Source organism: Euleptes europaea, chromosome 5, assembly GCF_029931775.1.
Source record: "Euleptes europaea isolate rEulEur1 chromosome 5, rEulEur1.hap1, whole genome shotgun sequence".
Taxonomy (NCBI): Eukaryota; Metazoa; Chordata; class Lepidosauria; order Squamata; family Sphaerodactylidae; genus Euleptes; species Euleptes europaea.
In genome coordinates this window covers 21,096,666-21,123,254 of record NC_079316.1, presented here as the reverse complement: position 1 = coordinate 21,123,254, position 26,589 = coordinate 21,096,666, and the positions used below count along the sequence as shown (strand labels likewise).

Here is a 26,589-nt window from a genome sequence, read left to right as displayed (position 1 = left end):
TTATTCCAGTCTAAGCCCATATCTGTGAGCTTAGACTGGAGTAACCCTGCATATGAGCTACCTCTCTGGAACTTTTCACTTCAGTTATTCGTTATTTGGGAAATAATCACTTATTTCAGTGGTTTTAGACTGGAGTAACTGCATAAGATTGCACCGCTTGTCTTTAAGGTGCCACATTTCTTTTTGAATTGCAGCACATTGGGCAGATATATCCATGCACACACAGGCATGGGGAGAAATTTGCCAACAGAGGGCTGAAAGGGAAATGAAATGTAAGAGGAAGAGCTTGAGATGTCTATACGAAGCCTGAATGTGGTTATCTTGTGAAAAGGATTGCTTATGTATTTATATGATGTATTTATATTGCCCTCACTCTCAAACTGCCCTCACCTGCCCTCACTGACTGACAGGAGCATTGGCCAGGACGGAAAATGGCACCCCAAATAGCACCAAAATAAATATTTTGACATTTTAATGCTTGGATCCACCTGGATATTTCCATGGGTAGAAGGTTTCTGCCTGGGAAGAGAGAGTTTCTTGCTTTCCGCCTCCCTCTGTAGCCCAAAATATCCCCCTGAAATTGCTTCTCTGTGGACAAGGAGACAGAAAACTGTTGTCTGACTCTCCCCCAAATGTAGTTGAAAAAAGAAGAAAAACTATGAAGTAGGTACTAATGTAGCCTATGGATGGAAGATTTGAAAGGATAAAGGGAGGACCTGCCTCCTCGATCCAGGTTGCCTGCTCTAGAAAGTAGCATGGTAGATAGAGACTGCAGGAACTCTATTACAGTACACATGACATCTCATTATAAAACTTGTGTTAAGCTGAAAAAGACCTTTGATCTGTCTTGCTCGGTATTGTCGAATCTGACTGCCGTTGGTAAGGTTGCCAACCTCCAGGTTGTGGCTGGAGATCTCTCACTATTACATCTGATTTACAGGCAACAGAGATCAGTTCACCTGGAGAAAATGGCCTCTTTGGAAAGTGGACTATATGGCATTATACCCCATTGAAGTCTCTCCCCTCCCCAAACCCTGCCTTCCTCAGGCTCCACCCATAAAGTCGCCAGATATTTCCAACCTGGCACTGGCATCCCTATCCATTGGCTTTCCAGAGTCTATGGCAAGGAAAGGTCTTTCCCTCTGCCTGAGATTCGTTCAACTGCAGATGGAAGGAAATGAATTTAGGACCTTCTTATATATAAAGTGTACGCTCCACCGCTAAACCACAGCTCCCTGTCTTAGTTTACAAAATCACAAATCACAAAATCACACAAGGTTGGAAGGAAATTTAAGAAATAGTAAGTTATAATAGGAATGATGGACATATGTTTTCTTCCTTTCCCCCCAAATTAACAGTTGTGATTGGGAAAAGTCCTTGGAGCTGAACACATGACCATGGGGGAAGGTATGTGGCTTGGTGGTAAAGCATCTGCTTTTCAGGCAGAAAGCCCCAGGTTCAATCCCCAGCATCTCCAGTTAAAAGTAGATGATATGAAATATCTCTTCCAGTGATTCTGGAGAGACTCTGCCAATCAGAGTAGACAATACTGACCTTGATTGATCAGTATTCTGATAGTATAAGGCAGATTCACGTGTTCATGCTAAGTGGCTGTAGGGAAGGGAATCAGAAAATTTGCCCCTGAAAATTTGACACACGTTTTTTGTATTTACCTTGGAAGCTTACCCAAGTAAATCTGAATGGGAGTCTTTTTTTTCTTCATGTAGAGGAGGGTATTTTTAATTGATACCCTACTCTGAGCCCAGCCCTGGCCAGGAAATAGAGCAGGGTATAAATCGAATAAACAAATAAACAAAAGAATAGCATTTTATGCATACGATAATTATATTAGCCATTTTCTGTACTTATGAATTGCTTTGGAATGTAAGTTATGAATTAAGACAACATTTCCACCTCTCTTAAGTGGCAATAATTTGTTTGTGTGAAAAGGGAGAAAGAATTGTTACCACTGACAAATGGATGTAATCAGTTGGGCTGTTACCTCTGCAATTATAGGAATACACTTTGCAGTTGTCAAAGAATAAATGGATTCTCTTTTTAAAAGGGGTGTGTGTGTGCTAGCAGGATTTTGCATGGCTGTCTTCCGGCAAGTGCTGATTCTGAATTAATCCCATTGAAGTTAAATGAACTACTCTGGAGCGCATCTGAAAATCTCACCCATTGTGGTTATTGTCTCTGAAAAGACAGCGCCTAATGGGCAATTCTGAATATACAAATTATAGTTTGTTTTCCAGGGTTGTCGTAAAAAACTCTCAATTAGTCATTTTAACTGAAATTCTTCTTGAAGAAGAAAAATAAGAGGATCTTCCATTTTGCATGGTAGCTTACTATGCATCTAAGATGTGTGTGTATCCGTGCATCTAAGTTATACACACACACACCTGGTTGTGCCAAACTGGTTCTGAGACTATCAGCACTTTTTAAAAAAGTGTTCATGGGTAAACATGATTCTTGTGTAAACAAGATTCTTGTGGCACCTTTAAATATTAATAACATTTTATTGCAAGAGGAGCTTTTGCAGACTGGAGCCCACTTCTTCATACATAGAATCATAGAGTTGGAAGGGACTACCAGGGTCATCTAGTCCAACCCCCTGCCCAATGCAGGAAACTCACAACTACCTCCCCCCACACACCCCCAGTGACCCCTACTCCATGCCCAGAAGATGGTCAAGATGCCCTCCCGCTCATAAATTGCCTCATGAACTGCCTAAGGTCATAGAATCAGCATTGGTGACAGATGGCCATCTAGCCTCTGCTTAAAAACCTCCAGGGAAGGAGAGCTTACCACCTCCCAGGGAAACCTGTTCTAGTCCAACAAAGCTTGTGCTGGAAACAAATTTTATTAAAGTGCCGCACAATTCCTGTTTGTTTGTTTTTTCTTCAGAAGACTAACATCTCCGGTTCAGGAATAGTTGTGGAGAAATCTCTGAAAGTGCGTCATTACTTTTTACTAAACGCTTAAAAAGCAGACACCTTTCCGGTCTTCTCTCGTACGAGCTCGCTGAGCTGCTGCTTCCTGGCACTTTCCAACACTACTACAGAGTAACACAATGTCTACACACGTAGGCTTCCTCCCTATAATCAGGAATGCTCAAAATATCAGTGTTCCTTATAACAGGGACAGAACCTATGCACATATAGACTGTCCTCATATTCTGGTGACTGTTCACAGATAGGAGACAATGTACTAGTTCCCGCTCCTTCCTCTGAACATTGGTTTCAACACAGAGATGTCATCTGAAGAGGGCTAGCATGGGGTTAAATCATGTGGACACCTGTGTGGACCTTTCCCGCCTGAGGTGTGTATAAAAGAGGCTCACAGACATTTTAAAAAATCACTATTGAAGAAGAAGATGGAGGAGGAGTTGTTGGTTTTTATATGCTGACTTTCTCTACCACTTCAGGGAGACCCAAACCGGCTTACAATCACCTTCCCTTCCCCTCCCCACAACAGACACTCTGTGAGGTGTGGGGGGGGGGGGGCTGAGAGCTGTGACTTGCCCATGGTCACCCAGCTGGCTTCATGTGTAGGAGTGGGGAAACCAACCCAGTTCACCAGATTAGCCTCTGCTGCTCGTGCGGAGGAGTGGGGAATCAAACCCGGCTCTCCAGATCAGAGTCCACTGCTCCAAACCACTGCTTTTAACCACTACACCCCACTGGCTCTCCACGATGAAGAGTGGCAGTGTGGGTCGGTCACCTGTCCACATACATGCACCACATTTCAAACACAATTATTTCTCAGGAATGTCAATATCTCTGCTGACTATGAGGCAAACAAATGCCACTTTTCATTTTTATTACACATATGTCTGTGAAGCCTCCAGGGCCAGAGGTATGATCCTCCAGTGAGTGCCCTCTTCATTCTGCAGTGCTAAAGATGTCAACCCACCAGAAATGTACAGGCCGCCCTTTAATTACTTGGCCAATTCCAGAGCTTAACTGCCACCCTGTGGCCCAGCCAGTTCGCTACTCCTCACCTCCACCTGTTCATGTGACAGGAAGTAATAGCTGATGGAAAGTTTTATGTTGGATTGTTTATATGCCCCTGTAAAACTGAACCATGTCGTATTCTGGGTAATGGAGATGTCAGTTAGAAAACTTCAGTGCGGAAGCGATTTTGGGTTCTGGAAGTGTTTTAGTTCATTGTGTGTGTGTTCTTAAGAAATAAAAACCAACATTCCCTGCACATCCTGCCTTTTCCCTGACTGGAGTGTAACATTCACACAAGGGTGCTAGGACCACTATCCCGGACTGAGTCCTTCTTCCATCTCATTAAGCGCCTGTCCTGGTCGCTGCACCCTTTCTGCAGGGCTAAGCCAGGGGGGAGGCCAATGTGCCGTGGCCACAGGAGAGAGCAGCCTAGAAATCATCATCATCCAGTGGAGAAAGTTCCTTCTGGCTCCCCAATGGGCCAGGAATGTCGCCTTCCGAGTCTCCAGGAGAGTATGAACTCTTTTGTCTGCAAAGGCCCCAAGCCTGTCTGCCCCTTCCCAGCTTATAGCCAGCTGCCTCCTCTACCTCCTTCAGCTGGGGCCTTTTATCCCTTGTCTCCTGGCTAAATCCAGTTCCTGTTTCCCTGCTCCAACTCCTAAGCTGACCCTTTCTCTTCAGGAGTAGGGTTTCCAGGTCCCTCTTTGCAAGCGGTGCGAGGATTTGGGGGTGGAGCCTGGGGAGGGCGGGATTTGGGAGGGGAGGGACTTCAATGCCATAGAGTCCAATTGCCAGAGCGGCCATTTTCTCCAGGGGAACTCATCTCTGCCTCCTGGAGATCAGTTGTAATAGCAGATCTCCTGCCACCACCTGGAGGCTTAGCAATTAAAAAAAAAAACAGCTATTATGGCTATCAAAATTGAAAACACACACACATATATATATATCACTACTCGTGAGTAAAATAGGATGTTGACTTACTACGCGTGAGTAAAATAGGATGTTGACCATACAGGTTTTTTGTATCTTGTTACTTGTGAGTTTTGAAGAATTTATTTGGATATTTTTGTATATATGATTTAATGTATATATTTTCATGTTAATAGCTTGAATTACAATTTTGCTGTTCTACAAAGGGGAAGTGGACACAAAACGGCTAAGGGTGGCTGAAGAAAACTACGAAACAGCGCTACTTAGCATAAAGCTGTCCCACCTACCATATATGAACTGTTATTGTTGAATCCATTGTATGTTAGAAACAAAGATTGTGTATGAAAATTCAAAAACACAAGTTGAGTGTATAATATAATTGACTGATGTAGCAGCAATTATTATTTATGTTGAAATACAATAGATGTTAAAGAAAAGTTTTTGTTATAATACATAAGATACAAAAAAACCTTATTGTCAGCACCCTATTTTAGTCACGAGTAGTAAGTCAACATCCTATTTTACTCACAAGTAGTGATATATATGTGTGTGTTTTCAATTTTGATAGCCATAATAGCTGTATTTTTTTGAATTGCCAAGCCTTCTACAGCTTAGACATTTTTTTGTGTGACCACCTGGAGGCTGGCAGTCCTATTCAGAGGTGGACATTGCCCTGTATGGAGTTGGTACTGGTTGGCCTTTCTCCTGTCGGCTTCTCCCTTGCTGTTGTTGCCCCAATGGCTCTTCTCTTGGCTCTGCACTTGGGCAGCTGCCGTCCTGAGTGTCGTGCCCTTGCTCCACCCCTTCTCCCCCAGGGGCGGGGCGCTCCAGTCTTCATTATTACATTTAAAGATTTCCAAGTTTTAGCAGACTCCTGATGTTTCCTTTTAATAAAACCTTCAACAAGATACCCATTATCGTCCAAAAGAAATACAGATCTGTTGGTATTTTTAAATAATGGAAGCACAAAGGAAGTGAACCAAACATAAATGCCAACAGGACAGTAAGTTTGTGGCTTAGAGTTTACAGATTGGTAGCTTGAATGACACAAAGTTTGATTTAATTACCGGGAAGTCAACAATTATCAGTGTCTCTTTCGAGCATATCAACTCACAGTTCTCTGTATTCTGAAAATAACACAAACAGTATTTGTATTTCTTTACTAGAAATAGTGATTTAAAAAATGGTAGGGTGAACAGTGCAGTCTTACAATTTATGGGTTAAATGGCCTTGTTTCTTTCAAGTTAAATTCAACCTTTTTTTGCCGTCAAGTTGGCAGCCGACTTATGGGTTTTCAAGACAGGAGAGTTCAGAGGTGGTTTGCCATTGCCTCCCTCTGCATAACAACCCTAGACTGACTTGGTGATCTCCCACCCAAATAATGACCATGGCTGACCCTGCTTAACTTTCAAGACCTGACAAGGTTAGGCTACCATGGGCTCTCCAGGTAGGGTTGCCAGGTCCCTCTTTGCCACCAGTGGGAGGTTTTGGGGGCGGGGCCTGAGGAGGGAGGGGTCTGGAGGGAGGCTGGAGTCTTCCAAGCCCCGCTGTGCGCGCGCTTCAAGCACGCGCACAGCAGGGCTGGGACGTGGACATCTGTGTCCAAACCTTTGGAACTTGCTGTTAATACACACGTCTGTGCTTGTGGAAGATACATTATGTATTTTTATAGAGGGTTAAATCCATCCAGCTTTTCAACTGGTAATAAAGGAAGGAGGGGTATTTTCTGGCCATCAAAAAGGGAGATGCTGGAGATAATGGAATCTGCATGGATAAAAGTAATGTGGGGTGAGGGCTATCGTGAAAAGATTAATAGGGTGGGACTGAGTTTAAAAAAAAACTGCCTGAGTACATCCCATAGTTTGTATGGGTTGGATATACCATAGCAAATCTAAAAGCAACAGTAGTAGTTATTAACTTTTATTAAAGGTAAAGGTAGTCCCCTGTGCAAGCACCGGGTCATTCCTGACCCATGGGGTGACGTCACATCCCGACGTTTCCTAGGCAGACTTTGTTTGCGGGGTGGTTTGCCAGTGCCTTCCCCAGTCATCTTCCCTTTACCCCCAGCAAGCTGGGTACATATTGTCGAAGGCTTTCACGGTCAGAGTTCATCGGTTCTTGAAGGGTTTTTTTGTTTCATTTGTCATTCCTTTAGTGATCCCTCCTTCCTGCCCAGTGTTGTAATAGTTTTATTAAGTTTTTGTATGTGTGTTTTAGCTCAGTTTAATTGTTTTGATTATGTGTTTTTGTTTGGTTATAATTATTTTTAAGGCATGTTTTTAACCTTTTAGCCACTTTGGTGGCCCTGATGAGGGCAGAAAGGCAGGGTATAAATTTTGTAAATAGGAAAAAATTGACACTGGCAGTAATATATAAGGTAAAAAGGTAAAGGTCCCCTGTGCAAGCACCTGGTCATTCCTGATCCATGGGGTGACGTCATATCCTGACATTTTCTAGGCAGACTTTGTTTACGGGGTGGTTTGCCAGTGCCTTCCCCAGTCATCTTCCCTTTATCCCCAGCAAGCTGGATACTCATTTTACCGACCTCGGAAGGATGGAAGGCTGAGTCAACCTTGAGCTGGCTACCTGAAACCGACTCCCTTTGGGATCGAACTCAGGTCGTGAGCAGAGCTTGGACTGCAGTACTGCAGCTTACCACTCTGCACCACAGGGCTCTTAGCAGGAATATACCTAAGCAAATTTCCCCATGGCCATGCAGTCATAGGACAGAAAGCTAATATGTACCTAAGCCATCTGTGACCCTTAGCCTGTGGCCAAGAAAACTCTCCCACTTCTACATGCATATTAATAAAGACAACCTTTCTTCAGTTCAGAACACTGCTATGTGGGTCAGTGGCAGAGCATCTGCTTTACATGCAGAGGGTCCTAAGTTCAGTCCCTGGCATCTCCTGTTAAAAGGATCAGATAGTAAAGGAGGAGAAAGACCTCCCCCTGAGACCCTGTAGCCCCACTGCCCCTGGGCATGGTCTGACCTTGATAGGCCAAGGATCTGACAGTGTTCAACACATTTTCTGCAGCTGCGTTTTGGCTCAGGTGACAGCGGATCAAATTAGGCCAGCATTTGCATGAGTCTGCCTCTCTGTTGCGTAGCCTGCCTACTGTGTGGCATCTGGTGGGAAGGGAAGCTTCTGAAGTGCAGAAAGTCACTAACCAAACTTGGCAAGAGCACATTTGTCTACTGCTGTCAAAATGCAGAGGTTTTTTCAAAAGATCAGACATTTTTCCTCTGTGTGTTTTCAGCATAACTATGTTTTTGAACTGTCGTATCCTGCTGGGAGAAAGATATTGAAGTCCCAGTTCATAAATAAGCATGGCACTCTCCTTTTATACAACTTAAATGCAGACACTGATTGGTGCGTGTGTGTGTGCACGCACCTGATTTTCTAACAGTAAAATCAGAGTAGGGGCCAGAATTAAACTCTTAAGCACCACACTTCAAGAAGTGCATGCTGAGTTCGGGAGCCCAGCTTACTGGAAAACTGAAAGACAGTGTCTTAATTGAGATCTCTTGTCGTAGAGGGAGGAGTTGTTATGGAAGAGTTAAGAGGAGTGAGCAGAGCACTGTGGTAAAGAGCATGTGTGTTCCCCTACACGTCCCTGATTCAGTGCACAGCGTTACCCTTTTACCCAGCAGTTATGCTGCTGGGCACAGATTGGTATTCCACAATGGCTGTATCCAGTGATCCCTTGGTGCCAGGATCATGTATCTTAGCTGCATTTCCCTTCCCCTAACAGTCCCTTCAGCATGTGGAATGGTTTGGTATAGTATAGCCCAATGCCAAATCTCAGAAGCTATGCAGGGTTGGTATTTGGATGGGAGACCACCAAGGAAGAATCTGCAAAGGAAGGCAATGGCAAACCATGTCTGCATCTCACTTGCCTTGAAAGCCCCTTGCTGGGGTCACCATATGTTTGCTGCAACTTGATGGCATTTTCACACTCAAAGCGAAGCCCTGTTAAAGTGAATTTTGTTGTTGTTGCCTTTTTCTATTTTCCCTCTTTTTAATTTTTCTTTTGTGGCTGGGAAGCCTCTGTGGCGGTGGCGTGGCTTTGCTGCTCCTGGCTGCTTCCTATCTATCCCCCCCCCCCCAATTGGACTCGGCTGCCTGTACAGCCTGTCCCAGGCTAGCCTGATCTCAACAGGTATCAGAAGCTAAGCAGGATCTGCCCTGGTTAGTACTTGGATGGGAGACCACCAGGCTTCTATGCAGAGGCAGGTAATGGCAAACCACTTCTGTTCATTAACACACATGAACACATGAAGCTGCCTTATACTGAATCAGACCATCAAGGTCCATCAAAGCCAGTATTGTCTGCTCAGACCAGCAGCGGAAATCCAGGGTCTCAGGCAGAGGTCTTTCACATCACCAACTTGCCTAGTCCCTTAAACTAGAGATGCCGGGGATTGAACCTGGGACCTTCTGCATGCCAAGCAGAGGCTCTACCACTGAGCCACAGCCCCTCCCCAAAGTAACACATGAACACATGGAAACTGCCTTATACTGGATCAGACCCTTGGTCCATCAAAGTCAGGATTGTCTACTCAGACCCGCAGCAGCTGTCCAGGGTCTCAGGCAGAGGTCTTTCACATCACCTACCTGCCTAGTCCTTTTAACTGGAGATGGTGGGGTTTGAACCTGGGACTATATGCATGCCAAGCAGATGCTGTACCATGGAGCCACAGCCCCATCTCTTGCCTTGAAAACCCTATGGGGTTGACATAAGATGTTTGCGACTTGTTGGCACTTTCCACAATGATTAGCCTTGAGAAAAGCAGATTGAAGGGACCATGAATGCACTCATCAGATTCCTTAAGGACTGTCACATGGAAAGGGACAAAACTTCTTCTTTGGAGGGCACAGTTAGACCTCATGGGCTAGGAGGATTCCAGTCAAACATCAAGAGAAATTTTCTAGTAGTAACAGTGGTCCGACAGTGAAACCTATTACAGGAGGGGGTTCTCCCCCACTGTAGGGCTTCAGGCAGAGGCTGAACACCAATCTAACAGAGACACTGTAGTTTTGGGCTTCCTGCTTTGATCACGTGGTTGGGCAAGGGAGCTTCTACTCTAGAAGTCTCTGGCTGTTCCCACATGGGGATTCCCCCCCCACGTGGGCATTGGGAAAGCCTGCAGTGAATGAGAGACAACATTGTGCCCGATGCAGGATCAAGTCATCTGGGATTTGCTCCTTTGGTCTGGAGAACATGTATTTATTTATTCATGTCTTTATTTATTTATCAGCCACCTTTCTACCATACAGGAACGCAGGGAGGCTTACAATGCAAACAACAATAAAATACATAAAACCCACCAATTTGAAAACAATCATTTAAAAACGCTGTCATGAATAAAGCCGTCTTCTGCTGCCTCCTAAAGGTCAAGAATGAGGGGCCAGGCGCACTCCCTGGGAAGACAGATGGATTCACATTCTAGCTGTATCTGAAGAAGTGAGCTGTGGCTCACGAAAGCTCATACCCTGCCAGAAAATATTTTTGTTAGTCTTTAAGGTGCTACTGGACTCTTGCTCTTTTCTACTATTCCCTGGGAATAGTGTCCCAGAGTCGTGGGACTGCCACTGAAAAGGCCCTCTCTCGTGTACTCAAAAGACGAGCTTTGTTGATAGGTGGGACAGTCAGGAGGGCCCCTCCCTGTGATCTTAGACCTCACTTCTCCCATCTAAAGGGGAAAGTGCAGTGTGGCTGCACGGGAGGCGTCTATTTGTACACTCCACCCATAGCCACTGTAGGAGGGGAGGATGGGTGGGAATCATAGAATTGGGAGGGACCACCAGGATAATCTAGTCCAACCCCCCGTACAATGCAGGAAATTCACAACTACCTCCCCCACACACCCCCAGTGACCCCTACTCCATGCCCAGAAGATGGCCAAGATGCCCTCCCTCTCATCATCTGCCTAATGTCATAGAATCAGCATTGCTGACAGATGGCCATCTAACCTCTTCTTAAAAACCTCCAGGGAAGGAGAGCTCACCACCTCCCGTGGAAGCCTATTCCACTGAGGAACCGCTCTAACTGTTAGAAAATTCTTCCTAATGTCTAGACAGAAACTCTTTTGATTTAATTTCAACCCGTTGGTTCTGGTCCGACCTTCTGGGGCAACAGAAAACAACTCGGTGCCATCCTTTATATGACAGCCCTTCAAGTACTTGAAGATGGTGATCATATCCCCTCTTAGTCTTCTCCTCTTCGAGCTAGACATACCCAGCTCCTTAAAACCTTTCCTCATAGGACTTGGATGAAGCTCCACTTTTGCAATGGCCCTGTAACAGCTGGCTACAGCAAGCCACCCCCACCCCCTTTTAAGATTGTTTTGTCCTTCATCAGTTGGGCCTCCCTATAGTGTTAGAGTGCAGCTCCATCAAGAAAGTTTGGGTCTCTGAGTTGTTAGCAGAGGTGACAGAGAAACGGGGGGGGGGGGGAGGAGGTGTGGGGGCTGAAGGCGATGGCAAAGCAGGACCGATGTGTGGGGGCCCCATTCCCTCCCTGCTTGCTACTGCCACAGCGGGGGGTGCATTTTCATGCGCTCCTGTAGCTCCAGCCTCTGACTTATAAATACACATAACTGTATGTTGTTTTTTTGTTCAGCACAATTTTTATTTCCACCTCTGATGTGCTGGGAAAGTTGGTTTTTTTTTTTTTTTTTTGCATTAATGATCTGCGATGCTGTTGGTTTATCAGGCATGTGAAAAAGGAGGTGGCGCTTTCTCATAGCCGCGTGGGAATATCACCAACCTTGACACTTTGTGAATCATCCGGCTTTTTATTTTCATCCCTCAGTTTGACTTCCCGGTTAACTGCCAGATCATAGAAGGGTTTTACCCCCCCCCTTTTTTTATATCATGCTCTGAAGCTTCAGCATGGTGGGCCAGGATTCGAGGCAGTTTACATACATATCCCAGCCAGGCTTATCTATCAAACAGTTGACGTTTTCATTTGGTTTGCTTATTTTGTGGACTGACAGATGGTTGGTTTTCAATCTTGAAGCTTTACAAGAAGAAGAAGAAGAGTTGGTTTTTTTATGCCGACTTTCTCTACCACTTAAGGGAGACTCAAACTGGTTTACAATCATCTTCCCTTCTCCCCCTCACAACAGACACCATGTTGGTCATGGAATCCCTGCACACAGCAATGGATGCGGGGAGTTATTCCAGCATGGTGTAGTGGTTAAGAGCAGTGGGCTCTAATCTGGAGAACCAGGTTTGATTCCCCACTCCTCCACATGAGCGGCGGATTCTAATCTGGTGAATGTGGTTGGTTTCCCCACTCCTACACATGAAACCAGCTGGGTGACCTTGGGCTCGTCACAGTTCTCTCAGAACTCTCTCAGCCCCACCTACCTCACAAGGTGTCCGTTGTGGGGAGAGGAAGGGAAGGTGATTGTAAGACGGTTTGAGTCCCCTTAAAAGGTAGAAGAAATTGGGATATACCGTAAAAACCAACTTGTCTTCTTCTTCTGTGCCCTCCTCTCAATTTGTGTCTCGGCTTAGCTGTATCCGAATACCAAATTAGTGTATCCTTGTAAGTGCCTCCCCCATTTCTTTCTTGTTGCACATCTCAGGGAAAGATTAAAAATGCTTAGCAAGCTAGGTTTTGGGTAATGTTTGCCATTACTTATTATTTCGTGAAGGTTTCCCAGGTTCCTAATTCAGTACTGAAAATCCATTCCTTTAAGCTATTTTTTCCAAAAATGATGATTATTGTGTGTTTTTATTACAAGTCCATGTCTATTAGTAGGGTGTCCAACCTCCAGGTACTAGCTGGAGATCTCCTGCTATTACAACTGATCTCCAGCCGATAGAGATCAGTTCCCTTGGAGAAAATGGCCACTTTGCCAATTGGACTCTATGGCATTGAAGTCCCTTCCCTCCCCAAACCCCACCCTCTTCAGGCTTCACCTCAAAAATCTCCCACCAGCGGCGAAAAGAGACCTGGCAACCCTTGTCTGCTAGGTTTCTGCTCCACAGAGTCTTGATGGACTTTATGATTTAGAGACATTGCTTTTATATTTTATAGTGTTAAGGAATTGCTTCACGATTGCATGACTGTAGCTAGTTGTACAACAAGCCTTAGAGACTGCTATCCAAGATGTTTTAGTTGCTCTTCATATTAAAATTGCTCCAAGCCATTCCTTACTCTGGCAGTCTTTGCCTGTGAGTCCAGAAGTAGTACACTAGTCCTTCAAATAGCAAGTGATGGGAGATGGGAAAAATGGGAACGTATGGGGGGACCTCAGCATCATCCCCAAAGCAGTGACAACTTCCTGTGAAACCTGGAAGTGACATCATTGCTCTAGCACTTGCCATCAAACTTTATGGAAACCATAGAGTTGTAGGTGAGTGCTATAGTATTCCCTCCCCAGCATGATGGCATCACTTGTGGTGGGTTGTTCTGGGTTGTGTCATCATGTTGGGGATGACTCTAGCTCCCCCCCCCCCTTTTGCTGACCGATTTCTGCCCACCAGGCAGCTGAATGGTAATGGGTAGTTGCAGTGTGGAGGGGGAGATCTCTCACCATAAACAGTAACATGATAAACCTACCTTCAAATGTGTAAAGTTTGAGCTGCCAGAATATCCAACATTTTAGCCAGTACAATTCTCACTAATTTTATCGCAGCTTATCTCAGACCTATATAATAGTTTGTCCATCATGTATTTGGAAATTTAATCCAACTTTATCATCACCCCTCAAAAAATAGCTTTTGGGGGTAGATCTAGCCAAGTTTTCCACTGGTGAAAGAGGAGGGAGGTCCCCTCTGACCGCCAAAAAGGCTGTGATGGGGATCGTGGGACCGATATGGGAAAACTCCATGTGGAACTGGGGCTGTGGCAAGGAGGGGCATTGGTTGAGATTTCCTCCAGAAGAAGGCTAAATCCAACCCTGAATCTCCTCAAAAATTGAATTATCTCATTTTACCCATGGATGAAAAATGTTCGTGAAGAAATAGCGTTCTTTTCTTTGCTTGATGTGGCAATATGAAAGTTCAAATAGAAGAATATGACCAGACTTGGTAAAATGTAAGTGGAATTGGAAGATATGTTTATTATTTACATCTCAAGGAACATCTGCTAATGCAGAAAAGATTCCAGATGGTTTACTTAAACAAAAATATAGCTTTGTGCTATGTGAGTGACATGAAGATGAAACACAAAGTCTAGTACTTGGTTTTTAAAATGAACTCAAGTCATTTCTAGCACTTGCTTGAAATGAACATGTTTTACATGTGAAATATTATCAACAAACCTTGTAAAAGTCTTTAATTTAGGCCAGAAAACCAAGAATCCTTTACTTTCAAAGCCATCTTTCAAGCTCTTTTCTTTCCATTTTTTGACTTTCATATTTATAAGGCTGGTTTTGATTAAATGAACATAAGCATTAAAAATCATGAAAGGCAAATTCAAAGCTGATATTATTTTAAAACGTAACTAGGAAAGCAGATGTTTTCATTTCAAAGCTGGTAGTGTTTCTCTCTCACATAGAAGTTTAATTTCTGATCTTTATTTGTGAACTTGGTCTGTCAGCTGGTGGAGAACCCAACTTAAAGGGTTGGTCCAAGTCAGAGAATATGTGTGCCCCAACAGGAAAAAAAAATGATAGTGGGTCATGTGAATATCCCACGCCAACATTTTCCTGCAATTAAAATGTTCATAAAGCCAGTGTGGTGTAGTGGTTAAGAGTGGTGGACTCTAATCTGGATTCCCCACTCCTCCACATGCGGGGAGAGGAAAGGAAAGCAATTGTAAACCAGTTTGAGTCTACTTAAAAGGTAGAGAAAATCAGGATATAAAAACCAACTCGTCTTCTTCTTTGGTGCCCTCCTCTGAGTTTGTGTCTTGGCCTAGCTGTATCCAAATGCAAAATTAGTGTATCCTGGAAGTGTCTCCCCCATTTCTTTCTTATTGCTCATATCAGGGAAAGATTAAAAATGCTTAACAAGCTAGGTTTTGGGAAAGTTGGCATATAAAAACCAACTCTTCTCCTCCTCCTCTTCCTTCCTTACAAGGTGTCTGTTGTGGGGCGAGGAAGGGAAGGAGATAAGCTGGTTTGATTCTCCTTAATAGGTAGACAAAATCAGCATGTAAAAACAAACTCTTCTTCTTCTTCATAGATAACAAGCATTCTGAATGGGAGAGAGTTCAGTTGGCATTTGACCAATGGTGCTACTGCCTGCTGTTGAGGCTCAGAGGAGGTTGGTCTGACCTCTGAGGAAGCATTCTGCTTTGGTGTTCATTGGAGAAGGGACCACCTGAGGGTGGAGCTGCATATCAAGCCTAGCCCACCCACCCCCAATAATTGCTTCAGAGTGGACAGCTATCTACTGCTGAGCCTTCTGCAAAGGTTTCCATCTGCATCACTATCCAACCCACATTTTACAATGGGCGTGGCTGAGTGGGAAAGTGCCGTCTCCCCCAACCACTGACCAGCCCACTTGAAAGTAAGGAAGGAAGGGTTCCTCCAGATTGCTATAATGAACAATGAGTGGGGGACCTGTGCAAAGTTACGGTGGGGATAAGGATAGAAATTGCCTTCCCTACCCTTTACCACCACAACTGTGGCCAGGTCCCTCACAACTCTGGAGAGGTACGTGAGTGTACAAGGGAGTACATTCTGTATGTTGATGCCCTTAGCACAACAGCTGATAAAAATGCTGGATGACACAAACTTTACCCTTCCTAATAGGTGAAGGGGTAGAACTTCTTTGGACCAGGTATTGATAGTCAAAAGGCTGCGGAAGACTAGGGAGATCGATGGCTTGAACAGCTGCTATTATAGGTATCTATTCCACCGAGCAAATTCCACTATTCTGTGCCCTTTGAACTTCTACTTGAACCTCTGTTGATTAGGATTGCACCTGAACTTCTCTTCTGACCAAACAAAGATCAAGGCATTGTCAAGTTGATTTGGTGACCAGGCGTCTCTTCACTTCAGGTGTAATTTCAGGAGCTATTGCTGTGCAAAAAGGAACATAGGAATTTTATTAGGGTGAAAATTGCTAAGAAGGGCTTTCTTCATCGTCATGGGGATGGGGTATCACAGAAGGCTATTGAATTTCAGTGACTCCTGGCCTTGGCTTTTGTGCCCCCTTCAAGGTGACAGTAAAGAAAGTCTTTTCAAGATTTATGGCGAATGAAAGATCACAAAAGGCAGGCAGCTGGGTCTTGCTCCTGTGGAATTAAAAGTTATGGTTTTCTGTTGAGTTCAGAGAGTAGGTGCTCTAAAGAGATGAAAAATACAGGACATTTAGTTGGTGCACTGTGTTTTCACAGATTTCTTTTTAAGTTGGTGGGACAACAGGAGAGGCAAAGCTTGGCAATCTAAGATGTAGGATGAGTCTGTATGTGCGCATAAAAGAAATGCCTAAATTTCATCCCCTTAGAGATGTTCATCCCTGCTTTGTCCAAATTCAGAGCTTCACATCCCTGCTGCGTCCAAATTCGGAGCTGCAGAGTTTAATGTAATTCTCTCTTTACATTGTAACACCCCTGCCTTCTAAACCACGGGTATGTGAAGAATATAGATAGGGTCCACCTTGTATTGTGGAATTAGGGCTGAGGAAAAGGGGAAGCTTCTTTTTCCTATCCCCCCCTCCTGAGCAGCACATTTAGGCTGAAACACTATACAGAGTGACTAGGGAATAAATCCCATTGAATTCAGTGGGCTAAGCTTCTGAGTAAACATGATTCGGATGATGTGGAAAACACTATCAACAGGACTTCGTTTAAGCATGGCATAGCAACCTTTTATTTACTTTATTTAGTTAGTTAACTTGTGGAACTCCTTGCCTCAGGAGTTGTGGTGATAGCTGCCAACTTGGAAGGCTTTAAGAGGGGAATGGACATGTTCACGGAGGAAAGGGATATTCATGGCTACTAGTTAAAATGGATACTAGTCATGATGCATAACTATTCTCTCCAGGATCAGAGGAGCATGCCTATTATCAGGTGCTGTGGAACACAGGCAGGACAATGCTGCTGCAGTCATCTTCTTTGGGGGCTTCCTAGAGGCACCTGGTTGGCCACTGTGTGAACTGACTGCTGGACTTGATGGACCTTGGTCTGATCCCGCACGGCCGTTCTTATGTTCTTATTTAATCCCGCCTTCAATCCCTGGCCAAGGCCGGGCTCAGGGCGGCTAACAACACAATACTTACGGTAATACATAAAATACAATAAAATCACAATAGAAAATAAGCAATGTACCCACCACATAAAATCATTATGTTGAAATAATAAACAGAAATAATAAGCAGATGGTGCTCATTGTTAAGACACAGAGACCACAGAAGGGCCTGAAGGGACAGTCAGGACCCCCACATTTTTGTTGGAACAATTTACAGCAAGCAAAGGAGGGGGGAGGTAGGGAGGCCAGCACAGATGGGAAACCGTAGCTGCCCTCAACTGTAGTGCTAGGGTTCAGTACTGGAAAACATGAAAGAGTTGTCCCTCACCAGTGAATTACTACAACAAGCCCATTGAGAACTTGTCATTACAATTTGGAGTATGTGCAATACCTGCCTGAGTCTGTTGAATTCCTGGCAGCAAAGGGCACTGAGTTCCATCCCACGGGCTTCAGACTAAGAGGGAAGGGGGTTTCCTTCACCCTCATTCTCCTGACCTCGCTCTTTTCAGCCACAGGAGCAAGAGCCCAGGTGTCCTTCTTGGCAGATTTCCCTTTGCCTCCTGAAGGGCCTGACTTGTCCTGTGGCCAGCCCCTTTGGAGGCGCCACTCCCTGGAACTCCCATGAGCAATCCCTGTGGGAAGCCACCTGTGCCTCTCCACAACCCAGCTGCGACTCATCTCCTTGTTTCCCAACCCGTGACTCAAGGCCACACACCAGTCGATCGTCAGCCAGTGGGCAGCAAAAGGGCCAGTCCCAGTCAAGCAATGGAACAGCAGGCTATGCCTGAAAGGAGCCATGTGTTGCCCCTGGTGCATGGATGCTGAGAGCCAGCATGGTGTAGTGGTTAAGAGCAGTGTAATCTAATCTGGAGAACTGGGTTCAATTCCCCATGCCTCCAAATGAAGCCTGCTGGGTGACCTTGGGCTAGTCACAGTTCTCTCTGAACCCTCTCAGCCCCATCTGCCTCACAGGGTGCCTGTTGTGGAGAGAGAAAGGGATTGTGATTGTAAGCCACTTCAAGACTCCTTAAAGTACAGAAAAGCGGGGTATAAAAATCAACTCTTCTTCTTCTGAGGGGGAGACCCTGGGTCCCCTCAGAGCTGGGGAGTTTGGGGATTGCTCGGGTCCCTTACAGAGTGTATAATTTGTCAGAAGTAAGATCTTCAGCTGCAGTTGGATAAGACCAGTCCATTACAGTTGAGATGACTAGATTTATCAGCAAACCTTTATACAGTCAACAGTGATATTTTGGTGGATTAAGTACAATCAGTGTTTGGGATAAAAAGGAGGGCCCTCAGTTGATTTTGTCCTTTTCTTGATGTTGGGAAATATAATTTACATCAGAGAGGTAGAGTCAGCTAGTAGGGTTTTAGAAATAGGAGGAGGGTGTATTGTAGTTGTGTGGGTATAGGGAGGAGGAGGAGGGAAAGATGAGGGCATTGGGGCCTGAGGGGAGGGGCTGTGGCTCAGTGGTAGAACATCTGCTTGGTATGCAGAAAGTCCCAGGTTCAATCCCCAGCATCTCCAGTTAAAGGGACTAGGCAAGTAGGTGAAGTGAAACACCTGCCTGAGACCGTGGGAAGCTACTGCTGGTCTGTGTAGACAATACTGACTTTGATGGACCAAGGGTCTGATCCAGTGTGTTCAAACTAGGTGCTCAAACCAGATCACAGGGAAGTTGAGGAATGAGAGGCAGCAAAGTTGTACATATTGATTTGAAAATAGAAAAATCCATCCAAACCTTTAGCTGCAGATGTTCAGTCTAAGGTATGTATTGCTTTGCTGGTACTTGGCAAAGGAATAGGCACTTGGCTCTGTTATGAAGACAAGTGAGCCTATAAAAACCTCAACCACCTGTTTCTCACCTTTTAGATATCGACGAATGTGCAGTTAGAAATGGAGGCTGCCAGCAGAGTTGTATTAACACTGTGGGATTCTATCACTGTGATTGTGATACAGGCTATCGACTTCATACCGATGGATGCACCTGCATAAGTGAGTAATGACGGTAATATCTATGCAGTACTTTGGGGGAAAGGAAATATACAAGTGCAAAATGAAAAAGGAAAAGCCTTTAACATTGTGGTCTTTGGGAGAAAGCAAGTACGTAGATTTTTTCCTCGAACAAAAAATATATTATCATGGTATCATGCTGTCAGGAAAGTTACCAGCTTGGTTCCAACTCTTCGTTATATTGCCCTTAAGTGTCATGAATGCAACCACCTCTGGTCTTCCATTCATGTGTATTAAGCTTAAGAGAAATATTGAATTAATGGTGCTCTTATATGAAATTTTTATGTATGGGGTGCGCGTTTGGGAAATGTGTCGTTTTAATTTACTTGTTGAACCCGCTGTCTTTGGAAAGTCCACTATAGCTGCTGGTTGCCTTTAGATTGCTAAGACTGCTCACAATAAAAAATGTATGTGCATAAATATAAACATTATAGCCATAGCAACATCAGAATGAAAAGAGCTAGCAGTAAAAACAAAAGGTCATAAATGCAAACTGTAGAATAAAAGCTAAAGATAGAGCTAGAAAAAAAACCAGTTCAGCTAACATTCCTTTGCAGACCACAAAGGTATCAAGTGGATTTCTAAGGAGAACACGCTTTCTGGAGTGCAATGGGGGGGGGGGGGGAAATGCCATAATTTAAAACTCTAAGCAGCCTAGGACGAGAATACCCAAGGGAAAAGCTGTTCTCATACAAGCTGAACCTGCAATTAAAGTCATCCTCTGAATGTAAACTGTAGATTGTTCTGTAGGTGGTGTTGACGAGTGGTCCCTAGGCTTGCCCTGTAACACTCCACTTCCTCTCATTTATTTGCCGTAAATGTAGTTCTTTGCAGTGCATTGTGACATATCTGGTGATGATGAGTGTTGCCATCACACCTGTGCCAATTGCTCCTCCTCCTCCTCCGTGTGTGTGTGTGTTTGTGTGTGTAAAGTGCCATCAAGTCGCAGCCGACTTATGGCGACCCCTTTTGGGGTTTTCATGGCAAGAGACTAACAGAGGTGGTTTGCCAGTGCCTTCCTCTGCACAGCAACCCTGGTATTCCTTGGTGGTCTCCCATCCAAATACTAACCAGGGCTGACCCTGCTTAGCTTCTGAGATCTGATGAGATCAGGCTAGCCTGGGCCATCCAGGTCAAAGCCCTCCTCCTGTACTGGCGCACTATCTCCAGTCGTGTTGTAAAGAGGAGCTGGAATGGGGCAGGTAGTAGAAATGGAGGGGTTGTGGCTCGGTGGTAGAGCATCTGCTTGGCATGCAGAAGGTCCCAGGTTCAACCCCCAGCATTTCCAGTAAAGGGACTAGGCAAGGTGTTGATGGGAAAGACCTCTGCCTGAGATCCTGGAGAACCACTGCTGGTCTGAGTAGACAATACTGACTTAGATGGACCAAGAGTCTGATTCAGTATAAGGCAGCTTCATGTGTTCATGTGCGATGATGCTCAGTGTATAATTCAGCAACTTGAGCTGAAGCCATAGTAAACATCTTCAGTGCTGAACATAAACATCTGGTTCATGCTGCACCCTGTGAAGTAACAGCAACATATTCAGAAGCCTCCAGTTGACTGTAGCATGAGCTGTCAGTCAGAAGTGATTTCCACTACAGAGAGACCCTTTCCATTCCCACTAGCCCCACTACTGTCCACTCGCACACCTTCCATTCTTCTAACAATAGAGACGAAGAAAGCCATTCCTGTAACTTCCCTTCATTGTAATTCTCTGGTTCTTCTTCTTTGTTCGATGGTGAGTGGCCAGGCAGTAGCCGCTGTATCTCGCTGCGAGCGCCGGAAAGAGATTCTCCATCGGTGCCTGTAGCTGTCACTTACAACAGCTACTGCTGTCGTCACCAGAGGTCTCTGAACATATGGCTGGTTTAAAATCTGTTGTGTACACTAGGCCTTAGTGAGCGGGAAATGGACGTAATGCAAGTCGTTGAGCTGTTGCTGAAAAGACACTTTGCTGCTCCTGTGATATTACGATTCTGTAAGTCTCTCTACTCCAGCTTCGCATCATGAGGAGGCAGGTGGCTCAGCACTCCTACATATTGAGGGAGAGAATTCATGGGAGAGCTCTCGTGGCGGCATCCCTACAGTACATGTAACCTGTCATTCCCCTGTTACTCAACAGGGAGAGTCGTACATCTGTAGCCACCTCAGGCAGCCTGGAGGGGTGCCAGAGAAATATAAAATGTTTTTAAAATAGGTTTGGATCCTACCAGCGTTTCCATTGGTGCAAGTGAGACAAGGGGTGATATTGCCAAATACCCCCTCCTCACTGTAGCATTACCTCATGTAGCTTTTTTTCTTCACAGGGACTCCAGAGTCTCTGACTCTGCCTTTTTAGGAGGGGGCCATTCCTCTCTCTTGGTCCAGCAGAAATGTTGGCAGGATCCAACCCCAAAGTGATAGATACTTTGTTATTTGACCGTAACCTTTTTCAGACATCATGTTTGTCAGCTTTGTGTACTGAAGTTGAAGATACATGCAGTACCCTATTTAGACAAAATGGCCACCACACAAACTGGAAGGATTGGGGGTAGTGTGCACTCCCAGTGTACATGGTGGGGTACCCCGAAACATACCATCTGAAAAAGGCTCACATGTCTGTGGAACTTCAGCAGCCTCAGGTAGTTTCCACCAGCAGTTTTCCATTGTTTGTTTCATATCAATGTTGAGTGGAAGAGTTTTTTCCTTCCTGTTCATCATGAAGTTCAAACGAATGGCCACATATTACACAAATTGGCTGGGTTGTCGTCTCTAGTGAGACTGAGTGAGATGTGAGGAATTAGGCGAGTACAACAGAAGAGCTTTGCCAGCTTCGTTGGCATAAAAGTGGGCCAGTTTTAAACCTTTGTGTGTAAGAAGGCCAATTAACCCCGAATATTGGTCCTCGGAGATGCAAACCGAAAGCCAGAGCATACATTATGATAAAAAGATGGTTAATATAGCCTGTCATTTAAAAATCACTCATTTAAAACCCTACATTGTAAAGATTTGTGTTTTTATCACCCTGGAAAAAAATTAAAGCAAATAGATATTTTAATTGAGATACCAGAGCAGTGGGGCATAAAATTCCAATTGTTGTTGCCAAGTTCTGTGTAAAGGATTAGCATGCTTCACAAATCTGCATATCGGCACAGAGAGATTGTGGTTGCAATCCCAATTGATTTCCACTTAAAATGTGAAAAACAGCTCAGTAAAATATGGATAACATGACATCTGCTGAATCCATCCTTTTTTATTGCTTTGTTTGAAGCAGAGGACTCGATGCGCTCGGGGATCAACCGGTGGGTTGTTTTGCTCTTTCTTAGGGCAGCCATTGCAATGGCTAGCCTGCAGGAGACATTCTGGGCACCACAGTTGAAGTAGTAGGAGACAGTGTAAGAAACAATGACCCTCCTTAGCTTTCTTGTGGGCGTTTTTCATTAGCAACAAAGAGGTGATGTCTAAGCTGGAGACTTGGGAATGAGGAAAGGAAAGGAGCCATAGGAAGGCAGGCAAAAAAATATTGGCCATTGATGGTGTAAATTTAAACAGAAAGTAAGGTTTTTGCCCCAGTGCGAGCAAAACGGAAATGAACAGAACAACATGTGCTTTAATTTTTTTCCATTCGGATCTAAGGTTAGTACAGAAGCTGGAAACAATAAGTTGTTGGACAAGTTGACTGAATTTGTTGCAACAGACTCTGGAGGTGCAGCTCACATGTTGCAAAGTCCTTGTGTTTGTTGAGTGATGACACAAAGAATTGGATTAGACATTCAGCAGGAGTTTTGTGACTCCCAGATTTGCATGTGCCATTTTCGCTTTGGAACTGGGATGCACAGGCAAGAAGCAGTGGCTGCCTTCTCCCCCATGTTTTCTCCTCCCTAATCTGTCCCTTGGAGCTGCAGTTGGCTCTGTCATACAACTAACATTTTTGCAAATGGAGCCCACATTCATGAGGACTTACACATGTAAAACTGGCCAAATGTTTCATTAAAAAAAAGAACAATAGAAACCCAAGGGCTCAGTCCACCTAGGCCTCCCAGTTTGCCTGCCATGCTACCTCCCACTCCCACCCACTCTTCTCTGCTCTCACGATCTGAACGGTGGGAGAAAACAAGGCTGATGTTGCAGACATGACTTCCGGTCATTAGGACCACAACACTCTAGGAATGTTTCCAATCTCTATGGTCTTTACCATAGAGATTTAAGTGAAATTCCTAGATTGTTGCTGACATGATGACATCACTTCCAGGAAGTGCTAGCAGAGTGGGATGAACAAGCATGGCCCTGGGCCTGCTCCCACCCCACTGGTGGTTGTGAGGGCAGCTTTTGAAGCATTGCCACTCCCCCAGCTGAGCATCAGCTGTGTATTTTTCAAAAGGACAAGTTCTGGCTGAGTAGGACTCTTTGATCACCAGCTCTGGGCAGCTTGTGTCTGGGGTCAATGAAAGGAGCTGGGTGCTCTAAACCCCCTCCTCTTTTGAGCTGTGGCCATGGGGTAAGTTGAATCATAGCCTAGGGTATCAACTCAGGCCTCAAGGTTAGTTGGCCCCTAGACAGCCCCCCAACACCCTTGTCACACATGTACCACCTTGTCTTTCTGTCTCTCATACACACACACACATTGCAACCTTGGAAGCTGTAATCTGAATCACAACAGCAGCATCTTTTCACTGACACTAGTTTAGAGCCAACCAGCTCTGCCCTCTGCCGGGAAAATATCCCACTCCTAATGAACTACTACTATAAAACAGGGTTGATGGCTTTCCAGGGATCCTGAAGTTCCCAAATGGCTTGCAGATAGACAGGGTAATCCAGCCAGTATTTAAATGTTTTAAATATGTAATTGTCCATTGGAACGGAACATGATCAGGCCTAGCCCTGGTAAACTGTGAAACTATTTTTTTAGAATTATGCATGATATTTATGTACTTTGTTTCAACAGAAGCCACCTTGGGTATAGGGGAAAGGATGGGATATAAAGGTTTTGAATCAGCCCATCAGTGCTACCACAACAGCGTGCTAATTGGGGGGGGGTCTTGTCTGTACTTGTGCTTTTGAAGATTGTTTCTGTAGTTGGTAGATGAAGTTTATTGATGGAGAAAGCTTTATGGGTGGGGTGGGGACAGGATAACCAATCCAAGTGAAAAAGTAAGTCCAGTGCTTGTCAGTAAGCTGCTGAAGCCCAGATGCTTTACCAAAGGTTCATGTTGTACTAAGCACAGTGCTGGCAGCTGAAGCATGTGTGAACTCTTCAGGGGAGCAACTCAAAGCCAAAAGGTCTAATGCACAGATGGAGGAGGGTGAGAGACCAGGGAGTGAAGTCTCCTTGGGTCAAAAGACAAATGTCAGAAAGGAAACCACTTTGCTTTTCATTCTTTGGAAAAAAAAATAGCTGCAGGAATCGCTTTGGTTTCTCACATTGTTTATTCCAAAGCATCAGTAAGCTTCCTCCTTAGGTTGCGGAATTACTTCCTATCTGGAGTACCGGGTTTGATTCCCCACTTCTCCACATGAGCGGCAGAGGCTAATCTGGTGAACTGGATTTGTTTCCCTACTCTTACACATGAGGCCAGCTGGGTAACCTTGGGCTAGTCACTCTCAGCCCCACCTACCTCACAGGGTGTCTGTTGTGGGGAGGGGAAGGGAAGGTGATTGTAAGCTGGTTTGAGTCTCCCTTAAGTGGTAGAGAAAGTGAGCATATAAAAACCAACTCTTCTTCTTCTTCTTCTTCCTATTCCTCTTCTTCCTCTTCTTCCTCCTTTCATTAATGAAGTTAGATTGTTAGTACTCTCAAGGATTTGGTATCATTGGTGCACAAGTGATGATAGGTAATCATGCATTTCAGTTTTCTTTCTGACCTGAAGTGGGCAGTTTTGTTTCAGAATGGATGCCTAACCCAGATGGTGGATTTAATGTGTCGTAGCTGAATCCAGATAAGAGTGAAGCTGTAAAGGCTGAGAGATCAATGGATTGGGGAAGATTTGGCCTTCTCAACAATTATTGGGGCTGCCTTCCATTTGAATACATGAATAGTCTGCCTGGTTTTTTAAATATGCCTGGATGATCAGGTGGCCTCTGCAGCCAAAGGGTATTCTGTTTTAGCCGGCTTGTGGTTTAAGCTGGTTTATGGAAAGCAGGGCAAAATCTTGAGGGCCTTTTCCAGCAGCAAACTTTCCAGGAGCGCAACTAGCTTGTACTGGTAGCAGAGTCATAGGTAGGAGGTAACTGAGTGTATTCCCACTTTATATCTCATAGGGTCCAGAATACCTATACACCTAGGTAAGGCTGTGCTTTCATAGTGGTCAGTGTATTTGAACACATGAAGCTGCCTTATACTGAATCAGACCCTTGGTCCATCAAAGTCAGTATTGTCTACACAGACCGGCAGCGGCTCTCCAGGGTCTCAAGCACAGGTCTTTCACATCATCTACTTGCCTAGTCCCTTCAACTGGAGATGCCGGGGATTGAACCTGGGACCTTCTGCATGCCAAGCAGATTCTCTACAAACTGAGCCATGGCCCCTCCTTTAAGGCAGATGAGCAATCATGTGTATAATTAAGTACATGCCTCCTCTAAAGAAAGATCGGGGTCATATCTAGCTGCTGCTTCCAAGTGCTTTGTAGATACACGATTGTAATTCTCCATGCACATCCTTCCCACTTGGTGGAGCCCATATACATTTTGGACTCCGGTAGTTTTGTAACTTGCTTCAATGAATGGCCTTGATAGGCATCAGAATATTGCTGCCTTTCCTCTGTTCGGAGCAGGGTCCTGCTCTCATAATCAAAGGAGCTAACCAATATTGGGTGCCCACTTACATATCCTTACAGGTAGTATACATGCACAAGTGCAGGGGGAAAAAAATCAACTGAGAAGTGGAGTCTACATTCTTATCACAGAGGTACAGGAACTGGGACAGCTGAGCCCTGAAATCCTGTTCTAGGCCTGATTGCCCAAATCCTATCCCCTCAGCTGAAAGCAGGATGGATCTTAAACAGCATTATTTTGGCTTGGAGCTTTGCATTTCAATGTCACTGAGGTATGCCTCAGCCTGGCAGGAACTAACAAGAGTGCAAAGAAACTTTCTTAGTGTTCTAAACAAAATATAAGATGGTAAGGGCCAAGATTACCGATTTAGGTTGTCTCTTTCCATAGACAGTGTATTATTGTAAACGGGAATGTTAAATGCTTGATTTTTTAATACTGGGTTTCTTTCACAGCATTTACTCGCTCTGTCTCTGAAATGAGAGCCAGCGTGGTATAGTGGTTAAGAGCAGTGGTTTGGAGCGGTGGACTCTAATCTGGAGAATCGGGTTTGATTCCCCACTCCTCCACATAAGGCCAGCTTCATCAGATTACTTGAACACATGAACACATGAAGCTGCCTTATTCTGAATCAGACGCTTGGTCCATCAAAGTCAGTATTGTCTACTCAGACCAGCAGTGGCTCTCCAGGGTCTCAGGCTGAGGTCTTTTCACATCACCTACTTGCCTAGTCCCTTTAACTGGAGATGCCAGGGATTGAACCTGGGACCTTCTGCATGCCA

General features: G+C 44.8%; 1 protein-coding gene across 1 annotated transcript in view; it reads left to right on the top strand.

Moving 5' to 3' along the window:
• Positions 1–26,589, top strand: part of LOC130478222 (multiple epidermal growth factor-like domains protein 6) — a 239,285-nt gene that overhangs the window by 114,949 nt on the left and 97,747 nt on the right. Inside the window, 1 exon segment of the mRNA XM_056850373.1 lies at positions 18,920–19,042. Within this exon segment, the coding sequence (XP_056706351.1) occupies positions 18,920–19,042 (123 nt within the window).